Source organism: Poromitra crassiceps, assembly GCF_964638095.1.
Source record: "Poromitra crassiceps genome assembly, chromosome: 3".
In the NCBI taxonomy this organism is placed as follows: Eukaryota; Metazoa; Chordata; class Actinopteri; order Beryciformes; family Melamphaidae; genus Poromitra; species Poromitra crassiceps.
In genome coordinates this window covers 62,608,960-62,635,697 of record NC_139625.1, presented here as the reverse complement: position 1 = coordinate 62,635,697, position 26,738 = coordinate 62,608,960, and the positions used below count along the sequence as shown (strand labels likewise).

The window sequence follows — 26,738 nt, the reverse complement described above, 5'->3', positions numbered from 1 at the left end:
CTATCATCAGACAGGTCATCGGTCAGATAGTGTCCTAAGTACCGTATTTAACCTCTCCACATGATTTAAGGACAGTACCAGAGAGAAAGAAGGCAGGGAATGACAATTTATTATCTTCCTTGCTTCTGACTATCATGACATTACTCTTTTTCCCATTAAATTTAATATCGAAATCAGAGCCATATTGAGAGCATATTCTTAGTAACTCTTGAAAGCCAGCACTATATCATCTGCGTACATCAGGTGATTTATAATGGTGTCACCAACCATGCAGCCTGTTCTGCAGCTGTTTAGCCGGATGGAAAGCTCATCCATGTAAATATTGAGAAAGGGGGATAAAATGCTCCCCTGTTTTACTCCATTACATACGTTAAATGGAGCAGATGTGGAGTCACCCCATTTTACGTACATCGACTGATGTGAGTACCAAAAAACCAGGATTCTCACAAGAGATGAGGGAACCCCTCTGTCTTGCAGTTTATAAAATAATTTTTCGTGGTTTACACGATCAAAGGCCTTAGAGGCATCAATAAAACAGATAAACATTGTAGAATTGTGTCTGTTATACAGATCTAAAATTTCTTTTAAAGCAAAAATACACATATCTGTGCCATGTTCAGGTTTAAAACCAAATTGATTGTCAGCGGTCAGGATGAACTGTTCCAGCCTATTCAGTATTGTCCTCTCCAAAACCTTGGATAAGATGGCCAAAGCTATAGGCCGGTAGTTGTCCGAACTGTTGATTTTACCAGATTTGTCTTTAATAATGGGCTTTAATAAAACCGATAAAATAGAGTCAGGTAAAATACCATGAACAAAAAGTCCTGTAAAACAAATGCCCAATAGGGGACAGAGTTTTCTGCTCGCAAGTTTTAAATGCTCTGCAGATATATTATCCATGCCACATGCTTTATTGTCTTTTAGAATCCTAATTGCATCATATATTTCTTGTGAGGAGACAATCACATCCTCTTCAATGTCAATGTTGCCCACTGTGAAGATGTTGCTTTTGACACAGTTGAACAGCTCATAATAATGTTTCCTCCATAGCTGAGAGATTTCCTCTGGGCCGCTGACACCATCAATATTGGTTGGTAGTGAGGTTTTACAATTATTAATTTGTTTAATTTCTTTCCAGAATTCATTAGTACTATTGTTTTGTAGCTTCCTTGCAAGAGAATCAGACCTCATCGTATTTTCATTTCTCTTAACTCATTGAGTGCCAGCCACTTTTGGAGAACGGACGCTCCCAGTGCCAGAGTTTCAGAGCGTTTTCAGTGATTTCTCGAGGCCCACAGAATATTGTGTGATATTCCTATGTAAACACCGAACACGCACAAAGAACGAGGAGACTCTATTGTATCATCAGCAAAAAAAAGTTTATTGATACCATTTTCCGTTCTTTAGTTATGAGCCGGAGAAGATAGGTTGTTTTCAGCAAAAACGGGCGTTTCAAATTAGAACCTGAGATATTCAGCCTTTTGTGAAATGAAGCATTTCAAGCACATTCATTGACTCTGAAGCTAATATTTTCTGATGTAGTGACGTGGTGTAGTTGTGTGGTGCCCTGCGTGCCCCACCCCCCTCTCCCCCCCCTCAGCTGCAAACTCCTCCCCACACTAACACACAGCCTCACGCACCCAGCGTGCCAAAAGCCAAACCGGACTGCTGAGAATGGTTTGGCCCTTCGGCGTCGGGTGCTGCTTTTCTGGCGGCTAATCATGTGGAGAAACTATACAGTAGAGACAGATGGGCTCAGTTGTGGGCGCGGATTGACTGCTGTTCGCAGCCAACGTCAGCTCCAGCCAGAGCAATCTATATGGCTCTGGCTGCAGTATGAGCGGTTTCTCTTTCATCACGGGGCTTTTTCCTGCTGTTTTCCTGACCTTTCTCTAATCTGGAGAGCACTGTCGCCACCTAATGAGTCCGTAAAATAGGTTATACACCTTCAATAGCTACAATATTTGTACAGGAGATGCCTGAGGCTTTGATCCACGTCCCACCGTCAAAAAACGCATTTGATGCCGATCGACGTCATTGGCACTGAACGTTACTATTTACTTTGACGCCGATCGACGTCATTGGCACTCAATGAGTTAATGAAGCGTAGAGCATAATTAAAACTTGCATTTGCTCCTTCTAGCCTCAACATGAAGCTCTTCCACATAGTGATTCCAGCCTGGCTTGGCTTTGTGTGGTCTGGTCTGGTCTTATGCAAAGGCCTGCTGGCGACAAGGAGGGAATTCACAATATTATCATATAGGGAGCACAATTCAATACCATGTTGGGGGCTCTTACAGTTAATATCACGACATGCAATGGCATCTTTTGGTAGTTTAATATTACTCAGCAAGGTGTCGGACTGAATATAGTATTTTTTAAGATCCTCCTCCGTCCGGTTACACCAATCTATTCTTCCCACACGTATGCTGCTATGTGCAAGAGAGAGGGTATATTTCCTAGGTTTACATAGAGGGAAAAAGGCACATGATCAGTAGTGGCAAATTCATAGTGAATCCTCATGTCCTCTAAGGAATCGTGTGCATCAGCTGTGCAGATGCAATGATCAAGCCATGAGGTTGTGTGCCAGGCCTCGCTAATGTAAGTGTAGCTGCTATCAGGCAGGAGCACTTTACTAGAGAGGATCAGGCCACTATCAGAGCAGAACTGCATTAGATGATTGGCAAATAGAGACCTGCCATCAGACACATCCGCGTTCATATCACCCACAATAAAAAAGCAAGGGGAAGGATAATCCTGCATGAAAGACATGATGCAACCCAATCTATTAAGATATTCATCCTCATTTTGGGAACATTCATACGGTGTGTACATGTTCAATATCATTACGGTAGTTTTTTTTCACCACACTTAAACTCAATCCCTATGGCCCAATCAACATCCAGTCTAACCACATTCACCAGCTGATCATATTTTTTATGGCAAAGCACAGCAACACCACCAGGTATTCTGCCATGAACTATCCTGGTGCTCAGGTCAGTAGTAGATTCACCCGCCCCATAAAAGTCTTGATGCAGTGAGTTTAGTCTCTCTAAATCCTGTTTAGGTAAAAAAAAAAAGTCTCTTGGACACACAATACAGCAGCGGGGGGCCCGGGGACACCTCCAGCTGGCGACCAGGCACAGCTGAATCCGTGTCCCCTCTCTCCTGGAAGAAAGATGCCTCACCTACCCCATGGGCCCGGCCAGAGGGTCCATGGGGCCACTTCGCCGCTGCCGGGGCTTCTCTCGCCTCGTGGGCCCTGTCAGAGGATCCACGGCGCTCCTTCACCACCGCCGGGGTTTCTCTCGCCCCGTGGCACCGGCCAGGGGAACCACGGGGCTGATTCACTGCCGCTGGGGTTTCACTCGCAACGTGGGCCTGGCCAGAGGCTCCACGAAGCTCTCTGGTCGTCCTGGGCATCCCTCACTCTGGTAACTTCCCAGCTCAGCTGTGCAACTCTACTGAGCAGGGCAGAGGCATCAATGCTGCCAAAACCCACCGGTGGGAGCCGGTCCAGATAGTGGGAGACGAGCCTGGCGATACTGTCACCGCACTCATTAATCACCTTCATACAGTCTTTAATGTTTTTACTGTCTTTCTGTACGCCATTATGCTTGACGTTACGTATTTTGGTCTTGCACATATCAAACAACAGCTGTTTGGACTCTTCAATCCACTCGGACGGGAAGTGGTTTGTGACCAACATAACGATCTCATCATGTGCCACAGTTCTCATTTTAATGACAACGAAGTTCAGTAACTCATCCTCCACAATCACTCTCCCATCTTCAGACTTGTATACCTCGGGTTTGGGGCGAGGCCATGCCAACCCACACGTATCATCCACTCGCATGATCGCTAGCTAGCTAGCTAGTTAGTTAGCACCGCGTCGACGCTAGCTGCGGCTGTTGGCGCTAGGCAGCAGGCCCCAAGCACAGGTCTTCTTTGGAGACACAATAACAGATGGGATATAAGATGATGTAGAGGGTCCAAGCTCTGGAACAGAGAGTTCTTGGCCACTCTCGCCGGAAATATATATATATACGGTATATATATATCGTATCGTGATGAAATTCACTGATGTGACGAAAGTGGCGTTGTTTTCTTAAAATATATTGAATATGACAAAACCTCACCATCCCTAGAGGTGTTAATCCAACTAACATAAAATAGAAGCTTTGTGAAATAAATGTGTAAAACCTAATCCTTTGTTTGACTATCTCCTCTGACATGAGTCACCTTTCCTGTCTGTCAGAAACTGCAACAAGACAGGGGAACCTTTGCTAAAAAAAAAGCTTCAGGGTGGAAGAAATCTGTTGCTGGCTTTAACTAGCCTAATTACTGTAATAAACCATTTCAATAAACCGTTACAGTCTATATACTGTAACTGTAACATATACTGTAGATTTCCTTGGCACATGTTGAACAAAGCTTTTATTCCAGTAATTAGTGAATTATTATTATAGAGGAAGAAGAGGCACTAAATGGGGAGAAAAACTCGGACGTGAATAGTTCAAGGCCCTCAAATGAAAAGGCTTTAATTTTTATTTGTGGCTGGCTACCAAAGCCTTCAACAGGGTGACGCAAGTGATTCATGTTGATTTATTATCTCTCCCAAAAGTAATTTGATTGTTCCCTTCGTATTGATTTGTTTTCATGGAGTTTCCCGCGTGTGGCGCTCAGTCCCATTCCCAGGAACAGCTTTGTTAATGTTTAGTCTTCCTCTCTACAGCTGTTGTACTTATTAAACATGTGTCATCAGATAGGGCAAGTTCTACCTTGTATAGTCCATAACAACATAACAACACGATGTTCAACTTGTACTTGAGGGAGGCAGCAAGCAGGCTTATGACTGGAAGATGCAATCCTTGCCAGTAACTAGGAGGTTGAGGTGAGGTTGACCAGGGTTGGGTGACTGTCACTGGACTGATAGATGTTAAGGAAAGTGTGTTGAATGTTGGCTGAGGCTGCATTTGATTTCTTATGCTCTTTTTTCCTTTTTGAAGGTGTTCAACTCGAAAACAGCAGAGCTGCTCAGCCATCATCAGGTGGAGATCAAACAGAGCTTCCCCAAAGAAGGGTACGTGACAATTCATCTCAAACCCCTTCATTAAGGGCGTCTTGTTGGTGAAAGTACATATGTATTAGGGGTGGGGGAAAAAATCGATTCACCTAAGTATCGCGATTTTTAATGTCACGATTTTTTGGATCGATCTTTTATTCCAGAATCGATAATCGCAAATTAAAAAAAAAAAAAAATTTTTTTTTTTTTTTTTTTTTTTTTGGGTGCTTGCAGTCAGGCCACTCACTGAACAGCAGGCCAGGCGCCGCCTACTGGTTTACTAGTGGTTTTATTACTTTATTAGTTAGTCTGAAGTAATAATTACACTTCAGGGTTAAAGTGGGTGCATCTCATTGTAAAATTGGACCCAAATCTGGCTTCAAACGGCCCAAATTTCACGCGCGTTGGCCCATATCGGCCTGGCCTGCTTGGTATCTAATGCCCGGCCTGAATTATGATCCCAGTCCGCCCCTGTTTTTAACTATATCGCCCAGCCCTACTCATGATATATAATATACAGTCTCTAGTGTATGATTCAACTTTTCCCATGTTCTAATCTAGTGTAAAAAGCAAACAAACTGAAAAAATAAAAGAAAAAAATAAACAAAATCGCAATAAATCGTAATATCGAATCGCAATAATCGTAGAATCGCAATAATCGTGAATCGCAATATATATCGAATCGGCACCAAAGTATTGTGATAGTATCGAATCGGGAGATAAGTGAATCGGCACAGCCCTAATATGTATGTATGTATGTATGTATGTATGTGTAATATTGTGGGTTAGAACAGGGTAGCGCATAGTTCATATGTTTGGATACCAAGTACCGTAAATTCCGGACTATAAGGCGCACCGGTCTATAAGCCGCACCTTCAAAGGTGACTATTTTTTTCTTATATAAGCCGCACCGGACTATAAGCCGCGGGTGTTTTAATGGTATTTTTTGTTTTTTTTACAGTGCACACAGTGTCCGCGGTGTGGTGAAAAGAGGGCAAGAGAGGAAATTAAAACAGAAGTGGATTTATAGTTAGAAAGAGTGCTAAAGAAGAGAGAATTCCGTTTTTTATTTTTTTATTTTAGTTACTCACAGTACTATTGACCAGTCCAACTCAAAAGATATTCGGCAGTTTCACTTTGAGCTCTTGTTCCGCCGCTGTCCATCAATGGTTATGACGAGTCTCGCTGGGTACAGTACGCCAAAGCGATATCCATTGACTTTAACCTTTTCGATGATGCTGTTGTATGTTGCGCGTTTCTGTTGCACCAACGCGGAGAGGTCCTGCCGGACGAAAAAGCGCGTACCCTCCCAGGTGAGGGGCTTCTTCCCCGCAGCCTGGAGGATGAGTTGACGGTCGGGCCAGCGGAGTAGGCAGATGAAGATGGCCCTCGGTGGCAGGCCGGGGTCTGGACGTGGCCGAGGCGCCCGGTGTGCCCTGTCCACCTCTGGTGGTTTCTCGCCTTCCTTCAGGTCCAGGATGTAACACAGGATTTTGCCACGAAAGCGTCCATGTCACCAATCTCAGCTCCCTCTTTTACATTGATCAGGCGAATGTTATTTCTTTTACTCCTGCTGATTAAGTCATCAACCTGCGTGTGCAGCGTTTCGATGTTTTTGCATTTTATCCACTTTCGGACTCACTGTGTTGTTTTTGTCCTCCAGTGCGCTGATGCGCTTTTCCGCATTAGAAACTCTTCACGGTTGCATTATTTTCTTTAGTGAGTGAGTGGATGGACTTCTGCACGTTTTCAAACTTGTTTTCAAGCTGCTCAAACCTCTGAGCGATGTCGGACTTAATCGATAGTGTTTCACGGAGTAAAAGTTTAGCCCAAGCCGTGTATCTCCAGCCTCCAGCAGGTGAGTCATTTCCTCATTCATGGCGATGATTGCTTCGTCTTTTTCTTTCTGCTTACCTGTGTTGTGTTATGTTATGTTATGTTATGTTGTTAAAAGAGGGCAAGAGAGGAAATTAAAACAGAAGTGGATTTATAGTTAGAAAGAGTGCTAAAAAAGAGAGATTTTTTTTTTTTTTTTTTTTGAAAAAATCCATAGATAAGCCGCACCGTTATATAAGCCGCAGGGGCCAAAAAAGGCCAAAAAACGGGAAAAAAGCCGCGGCTTATAGTCCGGAATTTACGGTACACAGGGTGTCTTTTCCTCACATGAACATGTCAAAACATTGCAACTCACCAATGTGTGTGGGAGCCCTGGACTTAATTGTGTCCCTGCGACGGTCCCATTGAGAAGTGATCTGCCAATTCATGTAATTACCGCACAAACAGCCTGTGTTTAGTTCGCTTTGTCTCTCATGTCTGTCAGACATTATGTTTCTTCAAATCGATACACATCATTGTGGATGGCCAGTTGGCCACAAGATAGAAATGTGTTTACAAGTTACAACACTTTATTATTTCACTTAGTCGTCTTTTCTAACTACACATAAGAGGTGTGCATTGTAACGTTCAAATCAACCGATCCAGCGTGGGCTCTTTTTAATGGAAAAAAGGTTTTATGATCCTCTCCTTGTTTCTGTCTTTAACTGTCATGCCACCCTCTCTCTCTTAATGCACGCTATAGGTCTCTCGCTCGTTCTCTCACGCTCTCTCTCTCTCGTTCTCTCTCTGTGTCTCTCTTTCTCGCTTCAGCTCACTCTCTCTATTTCTCCCTGCCGAATCATATCATTTCCTCGCGGCTTGTCAGCAAATGGACACGGGGTTGGGAATAGGGCTGTGAATCTTCACTGGCCTCACGATTCGATTCGATTACGATTCAGAGGGCTACGATTCGATTACGATTATCGATGCATCTTAAAACGATGCATCACTTTTTTTCCCAATACATGATTTATTTTTTCTCACTTTCTTTTTCTAACTGTGTGGCTACTTTTAAAATAAAAGTGCATTTGGAATTGCATTGTATTATGATCCAAATAAACAACTGCATGTACTTCCATTATATTTTATTCGATTATAAAAAATAAAATAAAAATAAAATAATCGATTTTTGGCATTTGTGAATCGATGCAGAATCTTGCACGTCCGCATCGCGATGCATCTTATAATCGATTATTTTTGACACCCCTAGTTGGGAACCACTGGGTTAAAATATGGACCTTTGCTCCAAGGCATCCCACTCTCTATTTCTCATTAGTTTTCCTTTGTCTGCTCTCTTTCCAGATGGGTGGAGGAGGACCCCAAAGAGATCCTGCAGTCGGTGTATGAGTGCATGGAGAAGACATGTGAAAAACTCACCCAGCTCAACATTGACATCTCAAACATCAAAGGTATGCACATAAAAACACACTGGGCTTGTGAATGCACCTGCTCTCTGGAAGCACTGCTTTAACATCATGTGCACTTGCTTGAACATTTTCCAGCTATTGGGGTGACCAACCAAAGAGAGACCACACTTGTTTGGGACAAAGAGACAGGGGAACCCCTCTACAATGCCATCGGTAAGGTTTTGAGTCTGTGTACTACCAGCCTGATGTGTGTCTTGTTTTATTGTGTCCTTTAGCACTTTAGGCTACATTCACACTGCAGGCCGGCACGGTGGCTCAGTGGTTGTTAGCACTGTTGCCTCACAGCAAGAAGGTCCAGCGTTCAAACCCCGGTCCGGCCCAGGTCCTTTCTGTGTGGAGTTTGCATGTTCTCCCCATTTTCGTGTGGGTTTCCTCCGGGTGCTCCGGTTTCCTCCCACCATCACAGACATGTATGTTAGGGTTAATACTCCTGTCAGTGCCCCTGACCAAGGCAATGGCAAAAGAAGTGGAGTTGGTCCCCGGGCGCTGCACTGCGGCTGCCCACTGCTCCTAGTTCTAGGAAGGTTCCTAGTAGAGGATGGGTGAAATGCAGAGTATGAATTTCGTGATCGGGATATATAAAGGATAACTGAACAGGCATTCATGCTCAGTTCCCAGTTGTCACTCACATCTGAATTTGTTGGGTTAGGGTTCATATCTATTCTAGGATGTAACCCATATCTGAAACTAAGTGTGTGCAGCTTAACCATAACAAAAGATGTCACTTGCTTTCTCTCGCTCTCACAGTCGGCCATTTCAAACACATTTCAGTTAGATTATGTTCAGAGTTCTCTTTGAGTTCTGACTGAATCCAGGCGCCTCCACTAATACCAATCAAGTCAAATCAGCCAAGCTGCTGTGGGCTCCAAAATTATGACAGCTGTCTCAATTAATTTCAATTCAATAATATACACAAGGGTCACAGCAGGTTTGCGTCCCCGTGTTACCTCTGGCTTGGTCGGGCGTCCATACAGGCATGATTGGCTGTGTCTGCGGGTGGGAAGCCGGATTAAGTGTATGTGTCCTGGTCATGGTTTTGTACCATGTATCCATATGTGAGCCAGATCGGAATTGAAAGAATTTGACTCCATGCACCTTTGTGCTGTTAACACTGATTTGAAAACGTCACTTAACATCACTTCAGCTGAATGACTCCATAGATCTTTGACAGTGTAGCCTGATGTCTCCTATGATTAGATCTGATGGTGGGTATATCACTCGTTTGCTTGTTTTTAATCTGGATTGGGCTTCTACATGTTTTACTTTGGATTTTGGTACAAGTGATAGTCACATCTTGTCCTGTGTATTAATGGATACTTCAGCTGCTTTGTGAATGAAACTATTGTGTGTCAAACCTGTTTGCTAAAAGTCTCTCTAAGTAAACTTCACAAGACTCAGAAAAACACAGATACATGTATAGTAGATACACACATGCCTACACAGTCAGTCAGTGACTCACTCACTCACTCACACACTCTCTCACACACACACACACACACACACACACACACACACAGACACTCAGAAACAACAGAGTGTTGGTTGGCTTGTTTGCTCTGAAAAGCTGAAGAGTTGTTTTCTGTTCAGTGTGGCTGGACCTGCGGACCCAATCAACAGTTGAACGTCTGATCAACAAAACTCCAGGCAGGAACAAGAACCACCTGAAGGTGAGCTCACACTCTGCTCTGCTGCCCTGACTCTACTGACTGCCTGTCTTCCTGTATCAGTTGTCTGGTGGCATCAGTGTGATGCTGTGGACTAGACTTTCAGGACTGTAGTGTGACTAATTTTATGGATAGTTGTTCCTGTTTCTGTTATTTTAGTACCTTAGTTTCAACTAAGAAAAATGTTACAGAATACCGGTAGTATTAACAGTATTGGTAGTAATTGTAGCACTACTAGTAGAGTTGCCTTTGTTCGCCCCAATATTTTATATGAATTAAACTAAAAAGTCTATTTGAACACTCCAAGTGTGCGCTGGATTTGATCTTGATTGTCGTCGTTAATGTTATTGTTATCCCTGTCCCCCTTCAGCATAAAACAGGACTGCCCATCAGCACGTACTTCAGTGCGGTGAAACTTCGCTGGCTGATGGACAATGTGGACGAGGTCCATGCAGCCATCCTGTCGCACCGCGCCATGTTCGGCACCATTGACTCCTGGCTCATATGGGTAAGGCCGAAGCTTCCTGTATAGTGTTTTATAGGGAGAGGTGGCGACTCTTTTGACCGCTGTTTTGACCCTTCCAGTGTCTGACTGGGGGAAAATCCGGGGGTGTCCACTGCACAGATGTGACCAATGCCAGCAGAACCATGCTTTTCAACATTCACACCCTGGACTGGGACCCAGAACTTTGCAAGTATGACAGCTGCCTGTCAATTTCAGAACATCTATTCCAATACAGCAAATGCTCTGGATAACGGAGTACAACTATGGAACACAACCTCTCACATTTTGTATCTCTCCTTTTCCTAATTTCCGATAGATATTTTGGGATTCCCATGGAGATCTTGCCCAAAGTGAGGAGTTCTTCTGAAATATATGGCCTCATGGTAAGCTTGTCAACAGTTTCTTTCTAAACGTCTTGCTCCACACCATCAAATAAATCTCACAGTAACTAACCAAATAGGCCATGCTCACAGTATCACTGTAATAACGCGGATACAATGTTTTTGTTAAGACTAAGTTTTACTATCATAGTGATACCATGTTGCCATGTCTAGTGCTGTGTTGAATGTAATGTCTCATACAACAGGCTGTTTAGAGGGTGATATGAGTTGTTTTGTTTTTGTATGCTTTCAAACTGTTTTGTGCATGATGTTTGACTGAGGAGTTGTTTTAGGCATTTTTGTGTGTGCCATCTCTCTTCTCTCACTGGTAGAAAATATGTTCTAGCCTGGTAAGTAATAACCGCCATCAGTGTTTTCCTCCGACATGCAAATTAACCCATGCTTTCTTGCTTCTCCGTGGCCCAAGCGAATCCACCATCACACAGTGCATTTCCATGTTCCACCTGATTGCAATATTTCAATAGCTGAACAGTCAGGCTCGTTTGGTGTGAGGAATTCAATCAAATTGGTCAGATTTATGTGTGATTTTATGCCAACTGGCAAAGAATTTGTGTTTCATATTAAATTTAGCCATTTGAGCTGTTTTTAATGCCGTCTTTCAGTTTAGTTACTGTGCGAAACATTCAGTAAGGATAAGAGCAGATTTGATTTAAAACTTGAGCACTCACTTGTACAATGCCTCTTATTTCCATTCTTGTGTTTTTACTTTTTGGTCGGAATAAAAGTTTTGGGCTAGTGAGTGTAACAGGCAGCCAGTCGGATAACATACCGACTGGCACTGTTTTGCTTTGATCTGATTGGCTTATGGTCAGGGACAAGGTTTGGTTTGAAGCATGTAACTGTACATATATAACTGAGGCTTTAAAATGTTATCATCTCAAAAAGTTACCAAACAGTGTAGCGGGTGTGACCAGACAACCCTCCACTCTCCTGTCCCTAGCCGCTTTCACACCGACGTTGAAAGCCGCAAAATGCACGGAAAATAGGATCCGCGCCTCCGATGTGAAAGTTGTGAACGCGGGTTGGTGGCTAATTGTTGTACGCCTTTCGTTCCACCAGTGGACCTAGTCACAGCGCCGGGTTACCAGGCAACCCGCCTCCACTTGAAAGCGTAGGAGCGGCAACACGGAACGGTGCAAATGGCCAGCTCATTCATAAAAAAAATAATACAGGGGAAATCACCTCATGCAGCAAGGAAAGCATAAGTGAAAGTAAAAAAAGTAGACTATACAATCATGACTGCAGGGGCGCCAGGAGGAATGCTCCGTGCCTGGTAAGTTAGGCTTTATGCTCAAACGATGTTGACATTAGTAGGTAAAATTAACGGATAGGCTATAATAATAAGCTTCAGAGGACTATAGCTGTCTGTGGCGAGTTGGTTTGAGGATATTCCCTCTGGAAACCAGCTCCAGAACTGCAATCTGTCTAGCTAGCCATGTTGTGCATTCCCTTACAAAAACTACTAACGTTATAGTAGTCATGTGCATTTAAGCCTATACTATTCCCTCGACAAACGTTATGCAGACTGCAGCTGTTTGATATGCGGGCGTCGTCTTTCAGAACGAACGCTAATTAGGCTACTTCATGGGAATAATTTGCTTTACAAAAAACTGGAACCAAAAGATAAGAATTAGCCTTGTACCTAATAGGCTACATGATGATGCACGCATCTGTGATCCATAAAGGCGATCAGATTAATATTGAAAGCCTCGTTACCATGCTGCCTGTGGACAACACTTTCGTGTTTTATCACTAATCACTTTGATCTTTAACGACCGCAGCTGCACGTTGGCTGGCGTACATCGGCGATGTTTGGTTGTTGAATGAATTTGTTCATCATACAGTAGCCTAGGCTACACTAACCTATGAAAATATTCATTTGGGCTAGGAGGAGCTGGGTGGAAATGCCTCCGCTCGCCTTTCAATCCGGGAGCGGTGGCTGTCACCTGAAAGCACACCCCAGGACGGGAATGTGGCGGTGCTGCTTGGCTGTGTGAAAGCAATTTCTGTGGCTAGGCTGCTGGCTTTGTGGGCCTTCTGAACTGCAATTTTGCGCAATCTGTGTGTGAAAGCGGCTCCTGTCTTGCAGGAGCCTGGTGGTTGGGGTCGTTAGGCTGATTGGGTGCACCTGGGCCCGGTGTACTCGTTGGGGTTAAGAAGACCTTAAGATCATTCAGTGTTGCTCTCTCTCTCCTCACCTGTTTGCACCTTTTGTTCTGTTTGTTTGCTTAATGTAGTTTGTGTTGTCTAGTTATTTTCCCTTAGTTTTAGTTAATAAATTGTATTAATTTTTACTAAGGGATGAGCCCCCATATGTTACCAACAGGTTCAAGGACATAACAAAAGGAAAGTTAAAACTAATTTATTCACTAAAACTAAGGAAAAATAACTACCGTAAATTCCGGACTATAAGCCGCACCTTTTTTCCCGTTTTTTGGCCTTTTTTGGCCCCTGCGGCTTATATAACGGTGCGGCTTATCTATGGATTTTTTCCAAAAAAAAAAAAAAAAAAAATCTCTCTTTTTTAGCACTCTTTCTAACTATAAATCCACTTCTGTTTTAATTTCCTCTCTTGCCCTCTTTTCACCACACTGTATGACACTGTATGACACTGTATGACACTGTATGACACTGTGTGCACTGTAAATAACAACACAGGTGGTGTTGTGTTATGTTGTTTTGTTGAAATGTTAATAAATGGGAGCATTACATATGGTAATTAAACATTAAAACACAAAAAAAAAAAAAATACCATTAAAACACCCGCGGCTTATAGTCCGGTGCGGCTTATATAAGAAAAAAATAGTCAACTTTGCAGGTGCGGCTTATACACCGGTGCGGCTTATAGTCCGGAATTTACGGTACACAACACAAACTACAATAAACAAACATGCATCGGTGAGGCGGGAGAGAGACTGAATGGTCTGCAGGCTTTTAAAGGTCCCAATTCGTGCAGCTGTAACCTCTTAAAAACGTGTGTCTCTGGTCCATAAAACATGATTCTGGATTAATTTGTCGAAAATATAGCAACCCCGTTTGTTGTGACGGAGTTCTCACTTCCTCATCTCGTCGCTTCCCAAGAACGGTCTGTTTCTATAATATATTCAGAACTAACAGTTCCCATTGGCCGCTGAGGGAGAGCCCGCCCCAGGCTCCCAGCGGCCAATCAGATTAGCATCTGTGGACCAGCACGCTAGGTTGCGAGTTATCGTTAACTTAACGGTTACTACGCTAAAGAGGACATCTCAAAATGCCTAGACTTACCGAATGCACCTCTGCAGTTACTGGATCACGTACAGTTGGCGTCGCTCCAGCTAGAAGTGTTAATTTTGTGGCTATAGACAAAATGGTGCAGGTAGCTTGTGTGAGAGAGACCCGCGCAGTATGCATGAGGAAGCTCGTGACGTCCCAATTCCCCTCTGGGCAAACGAAGCGTTTGGGGGTGTGGCTTGGAGGAGACTGCAGGGGGAAGCTGGATAGGGACAAATCCAACTGGCAGTTCTGAGCTTGTGACCACTCATTACAGGGAGGGCTGACAGCAGTATATATGCATTTACAAGTAAAAACAGCTTTTGCACGGAATGGGACCTTTAAAGCCCAAGGAGTACACCCAATCAGCCTAACAACCCCAACCACCAGGCCCCTGAACGACAGGGCCAGGGGGAGAGTGGGAGGGCCGTCGCATGGGTGACCCTTTATATGACAAATTCTACCTGCATTTTGTCATTTTGGACCCCCACACACACACACACCTCCGTGGATAAACTACCTTTATTGGAAATGTACTGGATGGTTGGGCCACATTGCTTCTGTTGTGGCATGCTACAGCTCGCTTAATGGATCATCATCTTGTGCAAAGTCCCACCATGTCTCCTGAAATCTCTTCACTCTTGGACACAGTTTAATTTAGTCACCTATATCTTCTCTTTTCAAGTGTCTATAAACCAAAGCAAAGGTCTGGTGAAGCTACCAAAGATCACAGTGCAGTGCTGTATCACTTATCCAGTAGGAGTGAAGACATTTGAGTTCACAGCTGCATTTCCCCTTGTTGTCTTCATTGTTAAGAGTATAGTTCATATTAAAAGTTACAGTGGAATTAACATTGTTAAGTTGACTAAAGAAGTGGTTATTTGGCTTTGTGTGGGCAAATAATGTTTATCATATCCTTTTTGTTTGAGGTATTTAGGCTTAAGAGACTTCCACTCTCATTGCTTATTTCATAGCACATCAGTAGTGGTTAGCATTCAAGCATGAATTGAACATGTACATGTTTTTGGGGATTTTAGTTGAATTATCATTGTTGATTTTTTTTAACAACAAATATGCCCACTTGAATTATATTGAGATGTTTAACCGGTCTCAATCCACTTATTTTCAGCTTCTATTTAAGTGAATAACATGCTATCTCTTATTTCATAGGCAATTAATGCACATAATGCTTGATCAATTAATTGCAATATCACACTGTGTCACATAACCAAATCTAAATTTCATATACGTGAAACGAATCTTGTACTCTATACCTGCTTTAAAATTTGGCATGTAGATCTGAAAACAAAGGCGCTTTATGTCTTGTTTGCACATAATTGAAATCCTTTCATTTTGGATAGGGATTCTGCTCAGCTTCAAAGTCACAATGAAATGAACAGATATTTTTGTTTCCACCTTGTCAAACAACTCTCCATGTCATAACATACACCTATTTAACAATAAATGCCAGAAAATGTAATATGTACTTTTGTATAAAAATCCTGATGCTCTTTACATTAATTCACTTAGTGGAAACGCCCCCTTTTTTTCCTATTGGTTTACACATTTGAATGATCCCTCCCTGTGTAATGTTCCTGTTTCAACCAGAAATGTGTCCAATTACAGAAGTAACATTGCTCTCAAAATGCTGTTTCATTGTGAATTTAACAAGAAAATAAATCTGCAGTCCACTTTTTAAATTTCTTTTCAAACTTCTCTCTTGACAGAAATCAGGGGCTCTTACTGGTATTCCCATATCCGGCGTAAGTTTATCCCTTTATTCTTCACTTGGCCAACATTATCTCCATACACCTAATGTGCTTTAACTTTAACTTTAACCATCTTACAAACCCTTGTAATTTTTCAGTGTCTTGGGGATCAGTCAGCAGCACTTGTTGGACAGATGTGCTTTCAGGACGGACAAGCCAAAAACACGTGAGTTTGCGTGTGAATATTATGTTTGCATTGTGGATTAGCATCAAGAATTCATATTTTGCTGCGTTTCTATTTGATGTAGCCTGCATCTTTTCTACATGCTGCAGGAAGGTTTGTGTCTTTCTGTGCATGTTTGTATGTTAAAAAGCTCAGGGTGCTCTGTTGTGAGAAATTCAACCAACTTCCTGACTATTATTACTGACTTATTATTATTAAAAAAGCAATAAGGATTGTTCATAAGGTAGGTTATTTGGAACACACTAACGCACTATTTATAAAGTCAAATGCATTGAAACTGATGGATTTGATTGATTCGAAAACTGCACTAATTATGTTCAAAGCGAGGAACAATCTACTTCCTGGTAATATTCAAAAAATGTTTGCAGACAGAGAAGGATGCTATGATTTAAGAGGTCAATATAATTTGAAACAGTCGTGTGCTCGCACTACTCTTAAGAGCATGTGTATTACAGTCTATGGGGTGACTTTTTGGAACAGACTGGATGACAGGATCAAAGAAAGTTCTAGTATCTCTATTTTCAAATCTAATTTAAAAAAATATTTAATCATGAAATACATTGAATCTTGAGTTACTCGGATTCTTGCTGTTTTTTGGCAATGTCCTTTTTTCTTCCTGGTAGAGAATTACTGTGTTATTGGTGGGTGTATGTACCTGGTCTGATGTGTATTCTGTACATTGATATACATATATGTATAAAAAGTATTGTATGTGTAATGAGGTTATTATGCATATAATGTATAATATATGGTGTACATGATGTATATTTAAGCAATATAGCATGAGAGCAAGTGTGTTGTGGCGAATATATCCCGCTGATAAGCTGTTCGAGTGGGATAACAGCTTATCAGCGGGATATATTCCACAACACCACGCAGCTCGAGTGCTATATTGCTTTTATAAAACGGTTTCCAAGTATAATAATATAATAATAATAATACTATAAGTCCGACTGGCATGGTATTCTGATAGAGTCAGTTGAAACACTACTGTAAGGCGGGACCTCTAGCAAGAAGATAGACGTGCTGGTGATTTGATTGGATCGTTCTGGAGACTGAAGTCGACATTGGCCAATCCTGGCGCTTGCTGAGAGCTTTTTGCAAAGCCCGACACCAGAGCCGTATGCCGACACCAAGTAACGTTACGTCTTATTTAGAAATGTGGGGTTAAGAGTGAGGGCGCGCGAGAGAGGGGTTAAGACATTAGCCCGCGTCTATTCTTGTACAAAACATCATTTTCTGCGAAGTATTAGTAAAGTTATAAGCGAAGATCGATTCACAAGGATCTGAAAGCTGTCTCCGCCATTTTGTTTTTGAGGTAACCAAAGCCTAAGAGAGTTGCGCCATCATGCGTCCATAATGACTCATTGTAAGGACTAGTGACCCTCCATACAGCAGATCAGGAGAAAGCTATTTGGCTCGAGCGCAGCGCTGCCTTTTAGTAAGAGAGTTGCCATGGCAACCAATAACCCATGGCCATGGGTTATTGAACTCGGTTACTGGAATTATACAATGGCTGTGAACCAATCAGATTGCTTGATTTGAGAGAGCAGTTTTATAATGTAATATACATTATGTAAAGAATTGTTGTGTACATTGGATGGATTCTTGGATGCATTGGTTCAACACAGGTTGATATCAAAGCATTGGGTTTTTGGGGTAATGTTGGATTGTATTATTGGGAATGGGTATTGATAGGGATTTGTAGGTGGATTTATGATGTATGTCTATGGGTAAGTTTGTGTACGTTTGTGTATATACATGCATATATATGTATGTATGTGTATGCATGAGCATGTGGGGAGGAGCGTGAGAGTTGGGAAATGCATATAATATAGGGATGTATGAATTTGTTTATGAATGATTTGGGGGCAGGACTCGATAAGCCTAGGCTTCTTCCTGCCCCTTTTCAAACAGTTCGCCTTTTTTATGTTTGAGTTTACGTATTTTCCTTTTGATGAAGTCTATTAGACTGTTATGTTTACTGTTTTTTTTCACTTTATGTATTGTTTTAACTGTTTGAAATAAATCGTTTCAATCAATCAATCAATCAATTATGGGTTTCAGATATGGAACTGGCTGTTTTCTACTCCTAAACACTGGAGCCAAGGTACATTTACTGATGCCTCATATTTTAATTACTTTATATATACTTATACACTGTCTTTTGTTAAAAAAAATGAATCCCTGTAAATATTGCTAACACTAACTTCGTTTCTGGTTCTATTGGGGCCTGTTTTGCAGCCTGTGATGTCTGACCACGGTCTCCTGACCACTGTGGCATACAAGCTTGGCCGAGACAAACCTGCCTGCTATGCACTAGAGGTATCCTGAATAGATATTAATACACATTTTATTTTGATTGTTATTTGTTTGACCAACCCAATAGCAGTTTCGAGGAACATTACAAATTAGTAGCCTGGTAAACCAGCCGGTCACGTGAACTCACATTTCTTTTCATTCTGCATTTCCGTCTGGCCTGAAGCTTTCACCCAGTGCTTGCAGGGGCGGGAGCATAAGCGAGAGTAGTTGCATTGACAGACAAACGCCTTCAGCCAATCAGTGTAACAAAATAAGTGGCGTCATCGCAGTGCGCTGTTCAGTGCAGAGCCAGCCACTTTAGCATGTAGTAACATTAGCAAGCTAGCGAAGTAGCGTTATGGCTGAATCTGCTGTAAATAATTTTTGCCAAATCCAGTCGGAAGAATAGCGAAAATGTCTTTTCCGCTGAGAAACTGCGCAAGTGCATACTCTTGCTCTTGTTTAATTGTTGTTATTGAGTCTATTTCTGCAATAACTTCACTTATGGCTGTGTTTATGCTAACGTTAACGTTACTGCTAGTGAAGCCGCCATGTTTGCTACACCGTTGGCCTCTATCATCAACTACATCAGTCTGTTCCTGATTGGCCAACTTGTGGTGTCAATCACAGGGCACTGAGCAGTCGCTGATTGGCTCGTTTCTGCCTCCAAGGGCTTGAGGCCGGATGGTCCCGCAGAACTAAATGAAATGTGAGTTCACGTGACCGGCTGGTTTACAGGCTAACAAATTAGTAGAATTCAATTAAATTTCAGTAGCATTTGTGCTCAAAGGAGTGGGAGGAGTATTCCGTAAGACAAGACTAGAACTTTACCAATGAGAATCATTAGGAGAAAGTGCAGGCTGGAGAACAGTAAAACACACACACACGCACGCGCGCACACACACACACACACAAATTATAAGGTCACTAGTATTTTTGGCCAGCGCACGCAGGGCGCAGGCCCTAATAACAGGGTTTGTCCACCCAATTTTGTCACCAATTTGCAAGCCGATTTGGTCCCACTCAGAAACCATAAGACCTGCCGCTACCGAACTTGGTAGGTAGGTTCACAGAGTTACCTTTTACTATGGGCGGAAAAATTAAACTAGTTGACCATAGGTGGCGCTATAACAGCCCTCTTTAAGTTTTGGTCCATAACTTTTGAACCGTAGCATCTACAATCAAAATTATTTTTGCCCATTTCCGTCTAACTAGATTTTCCGCCATTTTTTATTTTCTCCAAAAGCCTTTTTTCGCTTTTTCTCCTTCAAATTTTGTCAAATCTTCACCAAACCACATCACATAGCATGTGTGGACTGTGCTGCTCAAAACTTATTTCATTGTTTTTTGAAAGCCCGCACCGTACCGTAGGCTATTTCATCATGAGCTTATGATTTTGGGATACTGTTAACTGAGAGATGTAATTAGAACAATAGAAGTTGACAAGGCACCATGAGGCTATACAGAGGGGTGGGGTCCTTTTAATGCGACAAATACACATCTTTTAGAATTTCACAATAAATACACACGCGCATGCACACACGTGCATGAATGTGTTATAATCAAATGTTTTATTAAATGCAAGTACATAATTAAATAATTTTCTAGGGCTTTCTTACCATACTGATTTTCCATTATATCCTTCATACCTTTGCCACCGACAGCTCTCCACATTAACAATGTCGCTGCCTGCTACAACCAACAGGCTTGTCAACGCTTTTCTGCGCTGGCCATATGCTAGGTTTCCACCTAGCCTTGTTTCCTGACATTTTGACACTCAGGAAAATACATTCACTCTCAAATTGAAAGTCAAAAGAAAAATCGAAGACAAATGGTCTAAACATTAATATGGGAAATAAAGTGAAATTGTTTGCATAATATTGTGAATCATTTACTCACAATCACTGAATTTATCGTTTTAGCTCCAGCCATTTCTTCCATTTAACCCTGCAGCATTTTTACCTGATAGATCATGTTTGATTGTTAAACAGTTCCTGTAAATTCACACTTCTGATTGCGGTCTGTTAAATTATTGTTTATGCTAAAAAGGTTCATTTGGCCTACTTGTATATATTTTTTATAAAATATAACAATATTGTTTAGTTTGTTGCATTATGGGTTACAATAATTATGATTTTTGTTTGTGATGCTCCCACCCAGGGCTCCGTGGCCATCGCAGGAGCTGTGGTTCGTTGGCTGAAGGACAATCTTGGGATCATCGATACATCTGAAGAATTGGGTATGTGCCACTGCTTTTGGTGTAGAAGAGTCAGATGTGACAAACAGCTTCTGTAGAAATTGGGTGAACATGCAAAAGCCATTGGAAATGGTTTTTAAAATCCCTCAGCCATTATTAAAAATGACTGATGATTCTAATTCTTTCATTCTTCTCTTTCTTTTCCCCATACAGAGAAGTTGGCCGCGTCGGTCGGCACGTCCTACGGTTGTTATTTTGTTCCTGCATTCTCCGGCCTGTACGCCCCCTACTGGGAACCCAGCGCAAGAGGGTAAGTCCCAAATAGACTCTGATATAGTATTTAATTTGTCTAAAAATATCCACTCAGCTGCTTAATCTCACTCCTTAAATAATCCTGCTTGACTCTCTCTCCCTCTTAGGATCATTTGTGGGTTAACTCAATTCACAAATAGGAGTCATCTAGCATTCGCTGCTTTGGAAGCTGTCTGCTTCCAGACACGAGAGGTAATCTCACTCGCTCTCGCTCTCTCTCTCACACACACACACACGCTTGCTCTGTGTAAATGACATAATATCTTATGCCATACCAGAAATTTGATACCATTAACATCTAAAAAGAAATTTGCTGTTACACACAAATGTTTAAAAAAAATTGTAAATTCACTCAATCACTTAAACGTGGAAAGAATATTCCAGAAATTCACCTGTTCGACTACATTTTTACGTAAATACATTCAGTTACAGCAAAGGCTAGTTTTTGTCCTAATAAGGAAATCCTCCATGAGAAAAATTCAAAGGATGAAAATGTAATTTATTGAAATGTACCGTACCGCAGTAGTACGCACAAACCAGTAATTCTTTGAAAATCTAGCTATGTATTTGATGGGACACAGGTATTTTTTGGTAACGGATGTTTGTCTGGATGCAGATACTGGATGCGATGAACCAGGACAGCGGCATCCCACTGACTCAGCTGCAGGTGGATGGAGGAATGACGTCCAACAGACTGCTGATGCAGCTGCAGGCGGACATCCTCTGTATCCCTGTTGGTAAGATTTACATTAGTCGTGTTTCCATTACCCTCAGAAATGCGCAAAATCTAAATATCGCAATAGAAATTGGGTAATGGAAACACGTAAATTTCGAAAAACCTCCCAAATATCGCAAAACGTTTTTGCGCTCTCATGAGGTGTAAGTGTAATGGAAACACTTTTTCTGCATTTGCACGTCATGTGACCCATCTTCTCCTTTGGGAAATGAGGGAGAAAAGGTTTCTATAAGCCGTGGCAAAACCTCCGCAGCAAGTGGAAAACTTTGAAGCAACGCTACCTAGCAGAAAGACGTGTGACGGTGACAGGCTGCCTGTGTGCGCGCATTATATAAGCACAGCGGCGAGCGGTGCTGCTGACTGAAGTGAATAGACTGAGTAATACATTACACACGTTTCAGGTGCAATGTTATAATTATAATACACAACATTCTGATTATTGAACCAAATCAGCCTTTTCCCCCCCTCCATCTCTAAATCGGACCAGTTACCTTTTTTCCTCTGTCTGTCGCGCTCACTGCATTCACCGCAGCCAGCAACATTTTGCGACTCATTTTCTTTTGAATTGATAATCAGGCTCGTTTATATGCGTTGTAACTTCATGTTGTGATTTGCATTGACCATTGGTTGGATTTGAGCATGCAGGGGACGGGATATGGGGCAGATCCCCGTGCGTAATCACTGTGGCAGCTGCTGGTAACGGGAATTGCGTTCAGGTGTGCACGCCGTCAGACCAAACTCAACTTCAATGGAAATGCCTACAAGTCGCAATTGTACATTGTCGAAGTTGTAGAAATATCGCAATTATTTTGCGAAAAACTGTAATGGAAACACAGCTATTGACACTTTCTCACATGTTGAGGTATTGGAGGATGGATCTTGAGGGATCAATGAAGTATCAGAAAAAGTATGTATTGTTATAGAGTAGAGTACTGCAGGGATGACGTGTTTTTGTAGGCCATCCCGGAAGTTAGCATCACGCTTGGTTCCCTCGTCTGGAAGTCAATGGGATTTTTGTACGGGGATTTTGGTGAGATGCCTGAAATAAGGTTTGTGGTTAACAAAAGTTTATGAAACTGTGGCTTTGTGTTCAGCAAGATAGATAGCTAGATCTTCACAAATGAGCACCACTTTCATGATTTTTGAAGTATAAATGTGATTGCCAAAAATCGTGTCAGAAAACGTTTCAAAAAGAATAAAAGTGTTGTTAATTTGTGAAGATTATCCTGCTGAACACAAAGGTGACAGTTTCATAAACGTTTGTTAACCACAGACTTTATTTCAGGCATCTAACCAAAATCCCCATAAAGAAATCCCTTTGACTGAGACGAGGGAAGCAAGCGCGAAGCTAACTTCTGGGTTTTAGGACTCATTCCTGTGGGAGTCTATTACAAACAGTATTAGGCACATCATATTTGAACCATGGTCATGGTGGTTTTAGTGAAACCCTCCATGCCTGAGACCACGGCTCTTGGGGCAGCGATGGCAGCGGGAGCAGCGGAGGGGGTGAGTGTGTGGAGTCTGAAGCCTGAGGACCTCAGTGAAGTCACCTCAGAGAAGTTCGAGCCGCAGATCAACCCCGAAGGTGAGCTGCCTCTACGCACCAGAACATTTGGGACATCACGTCTCGTCGCTAGCTGCTGTTTAAAACACTTTTCTCCTCTCCTCTGTATGTGTTTGGTAGAGAGCGAGTTTCGGTACGCTAGATGGAAGAAGGCTGTTCAGAAAGCCATGAACTGGGAGACGACGGAGCCCGTTTCTAACGGAAATGACGGTAAGTGAGATCACACTCACAGTTCAACCAAAAGCCGCCCCAAAACAGAGTTCACATTTTTTTCTGGTCAGAATAAAATGTTATATGGTCTCTCCTGATTCTACATATGACTGAATCTCTTGGTTTGACCAAGTAAAACTTTTTTCTTAAGCATTTTACAAAATGTCTGGGGGAAAATGAATGGCTCACCAGTCACCACTTGCCCGCAGCCATCCAATGACAATCAATCATGAGACTTAATTTCCTTGGAAACTATTTTTATTTCATTCTGATTGGTCTTAGATTTATGTCATAGTTCTGTGGAGCCTGACATGAGCCATATATTTTTTTTTTTTTTTTGGAGGGCCCCTTCATGCTGAGTGCCCCTGGGTAGATCCGGCCTTGGCTGCAACTAACGATTATTTTCATTATTGATTAATGTGTTGATTCTTTTCTCGACTAAACAATTAGTCGTTTGGTCTATAAAATGTCACAAAATGGTGAAAAATGTTTATTGCTTTTTCCTTAAAGCCCAAGATCACATCCTCAAATATCTTCTTTTGTCCTGCCCAACAGTCCACTAGCCTGGGTAAACCCAGCCCCCAGTGACCTGCTCTCAGACAGACCCTGCTCACTAGTCATATAAGGTGTAGGTAGTGACTAGTGAGCAGGTCTGAGAGCAGGTCACGTGGGGGCTGGGTTTACCCAGTCTAACAGTCCACAACCCAAAGATAATCAGTTTACTGTCATAGAAGGCTAAGGTAACTGGAAAATATTCACATTTAAGAAGCTGGAACGAGATCATGTTGTGCCCCGCCCCTTCCCCCTAAAATTAGATTTAATAAATTATTTAAAAAAAAAATGACGATTAATTTTCTGTCGATCGACTCTAATCATTGCAGCTCTAAATCCTTGACCTATTCAATGAGTAGACAATAAATACTGTAGGTCATGCTTCATGTTCTCTATTTTTCCAGCTGATACACCATAATTCTGACTGGCAGTGCTGTGAAGGAGTTGTAAATGTTCAGATGTAGTGTATTTATTCTCTCCCACTGTCTCTTTTTCCTCTCTGTTACCTGAACTGGATGCCCGCCAGCTGAAACTAGTATCTTCAGTAGTGTCCCGCTGGGCTTTTACATTCTGGGTAGCATGTTAATGTTAATCGGAGCAAGATGCATCGCAGGTCAGTGTCTGCTTTAGTGTGTATTTGCCAAGTGTGTCCGTGTGCCAGTGAGCTAACATCGACTGATATGGATAGTTGGGTGTATAGAGCACAGAGGTCCTGCCTCAACCATGGTAGAAGTGTTTTTGGTCTTTATTTTGGGCATGGAGATTTCTTAAAAGCTGGTTTGAAGTGGTTCCACTCATTCAGTCAGCTGTTGAAATCCAGAGTAGACCAAGCAACAATTTCTAAGAAAAAGGTGAGAAATCATGCATTGTTATGGATGTTTTGATTGATATTGTAGACTGGCTGAATCTGTGAAACCACTTGGGTTGAGCCATGATGAATCTGTGCTCAAAAGGAAAGCTGAAAAGACACTTCTGTGCTCATTGTGTGATGTGATATGTGTTGTCAGCTATCATTTAATGTCTGTGTGATTCTCTCAGTAAGAAACTTTAAATGAATGGCAGCTATTTGCTGTTATGGCCAAACACATTAGATACAAGCATTTTCTTGACATCATGTGTAGTTATTAGGGTTTCATCAGGAAACAACAAGCTAAATTACTATTTCAATTTTTCCTGATTTATGAAAAGTGTTTTGGATTGGTCATTTGTAATCAAAAATATTATGCTTGTTTAGCAGAGCATTAGCAGTGCTATTGGTATCCATGAAGAAAGCTAATAATGTCAACAAAGAACAAACCAGTTTTTGGTTAAAAGGCATAAACGGCAAATAGTAGTGCACTAAAAATGTGTGTGTCACGTCACGGTATTCTTCAATCAATGCTTTAGTGTTCAGATGGTATAGTGGCATCTAACTGACAAGTCACAACCTGTGTGAATGTGAAACTTGCTTCTCTAACATGTCTTGGTTGTTATTTCTCTCTTGCCTTCAGGCCACAAATAGGCCCAGACCCCTGGAGGCAGGAAGGTGAGTAAGAGGGAAGTGGACTGAAATGCTCGTGGCACCGACCGGCACAGACCACCACTTGATCTCTTGGTTTGCGCTCTCATCCAAAATGCATTCCTGAAGAAAGAGCCATTTTCAGCGCCCCCTGCTGACTCTAACTGTTGGTTGGAAAGTCAGTGCGGAGAGTTACTGCATGACCGAGCTCAAAGGCCAAGTTAGAACTGACTAACAAGGATGTTCGTTCGTTCGTTCTTTTTTTCTCTCAGCAGCAGGCTAGATCACACGGTTGTTCCACTGTCAGTGACTTAGACATAAACGCTACAGTAGTGAGTGTGCATTTTCTTTTTTACAAAGTGAATTTTTCATAAGCTTGTTTGTTATTGATGTAGCAACTCAACAGACAGTAGGCTACTCTAGATTATTGTAATTTTTGCCGCAGCCGTTTTAAGTGAAGTATGCTTTCTAATTTGCAGTGTTTATTTGTCATGTCACTGTTACACTTGAATGGTCTTCTGACAGTCATCTTGAGATGTGATGTTTGAGACGTGTCCACCATGAAACTCCGCATTTTAGAGCACTTTATTTTCTGTTTGTCTTGTGAGCTGTGTAGTAACAGAGGCTTTATATCTATTTTGTAAAAGTTTGGCTTGATACATAACATGGGAACGAATGGAAGATGATTTTATATATATATATATATATATATATATATATATATATATATATATATATATATATATATATATATAAATGCTGTAGGCATGGAAAGTTAATCAATATATATATATATATATATATATATAAAATCATCTTCCATTCGTTCCCATGTTATGTATCAAGCCAAACTTTTACAAAATAGATATAAAGCCTCTATATATATATATATATATATATATATATATATATATATATATATATATATATATATATATATATATATATATATATATATATATATATAAAAGCAGTGAAAATGTGAAAAATCTTTATTGTGGTACATGCAAACATGTTATAATGGGCAATGGTGCATACAATTTTAGATCCCTGTGTTCCCACCCGATCCATCTACCGCCAAAAGAAGAATAAGGGGACAGCAAAAGAGAAAATCCACCTTAAGCAGACCTGTATTTCTGTGATCTCTGACAGTTCAGTCAGTAGCCATAGTACGCCAAAGCTCAACGGACAAAACTGTTAATCGGTCACTTACTTTATAGACTCGTAAT

At 41.7% G+C, this 26,738-nt stretch overlaps 1 protein-coding gene across 2 annotated transcripts in view; it reads left to right on the top strand.

Moving 5' to 3' along the window:
• LOC310772636 (glycerol kinase) overlaps positions 1–26,107 on the top strand; it is a gene marked incomplete at its 3' end in the record, with an annotated part of 31,504 nt that extends 5,397 nt beyond the window's left edge. The window contains exons 2-21 of one of the 2 annotated variants that reach the window (XM_083632485.1): positions 5,010–5,083; positions 8,243–8,349; positions 8,443–8,520; positions 9,955–10,034; positions 10,402–10,539; positions 10,617–10,726; positions 10,853–10,919; positions 11,249–11,266; positions 15,914–15,949; positions 16,054–16,121; positions 18,207–18,249; positions 18,384–18,464; positions 20,601–20,679; positions 20,851–20,947; positions 21,057–21,141; positions 21,566–21,686; positions 23,127–23,270; positions 23,370–23,459; positions 24,538–24,624; positions 25,502–26,107. In XM_083632485.1, coding sequence (XP_083488611.1) covers positions 5,010–5,083; positions 8,243–8,349; positions 8,443–8,520; positions 9,955–10,034; positions 10,402–10,539; positions 10,617–10,726; positions 10,853–10,919; positions 11,249–11,266; positions 15,914–15,949; positions 16,054–16,121; positions 18,207–18,249; positions 18,384–18,464; positions 20,601–20,679; positions 20,851–20,947; positions 21,057–21,141; positions 21,566–21,686; positions 23,127–23,270; positions 23,370–23,459; positions 24,538–24,624; positions 25,502–25,512 — 1,614 coding nt within the window. Of the gene's footprint in view, positions 1–5,009; positions 5,084–8,242; positions 8,350–8,442; positions 8,521–9,954; positions 10,035–10,401; positions 10,540–10,616; positions 10,727–10,852; positions 10,920–11,248; positions 11,267–15,913; positions 15,950–16,053; positions 16,122–18,206; positions 18,250–18,383; positions 18,465–20,600; positions 20,680–20,850; positions 20,948–21,056; positions 21,142–21,565; positions 21,687–23,126; positions 23,271–23,369; positions 23,460–24,537; positions 24,642–25,501 lie in introns of those variants that run through there. The other variant, XM_083632484.1, reaches the window with a different exon arrangement.
• Positions 26,108–26,738: the final 631 nt, after the last annotated feature.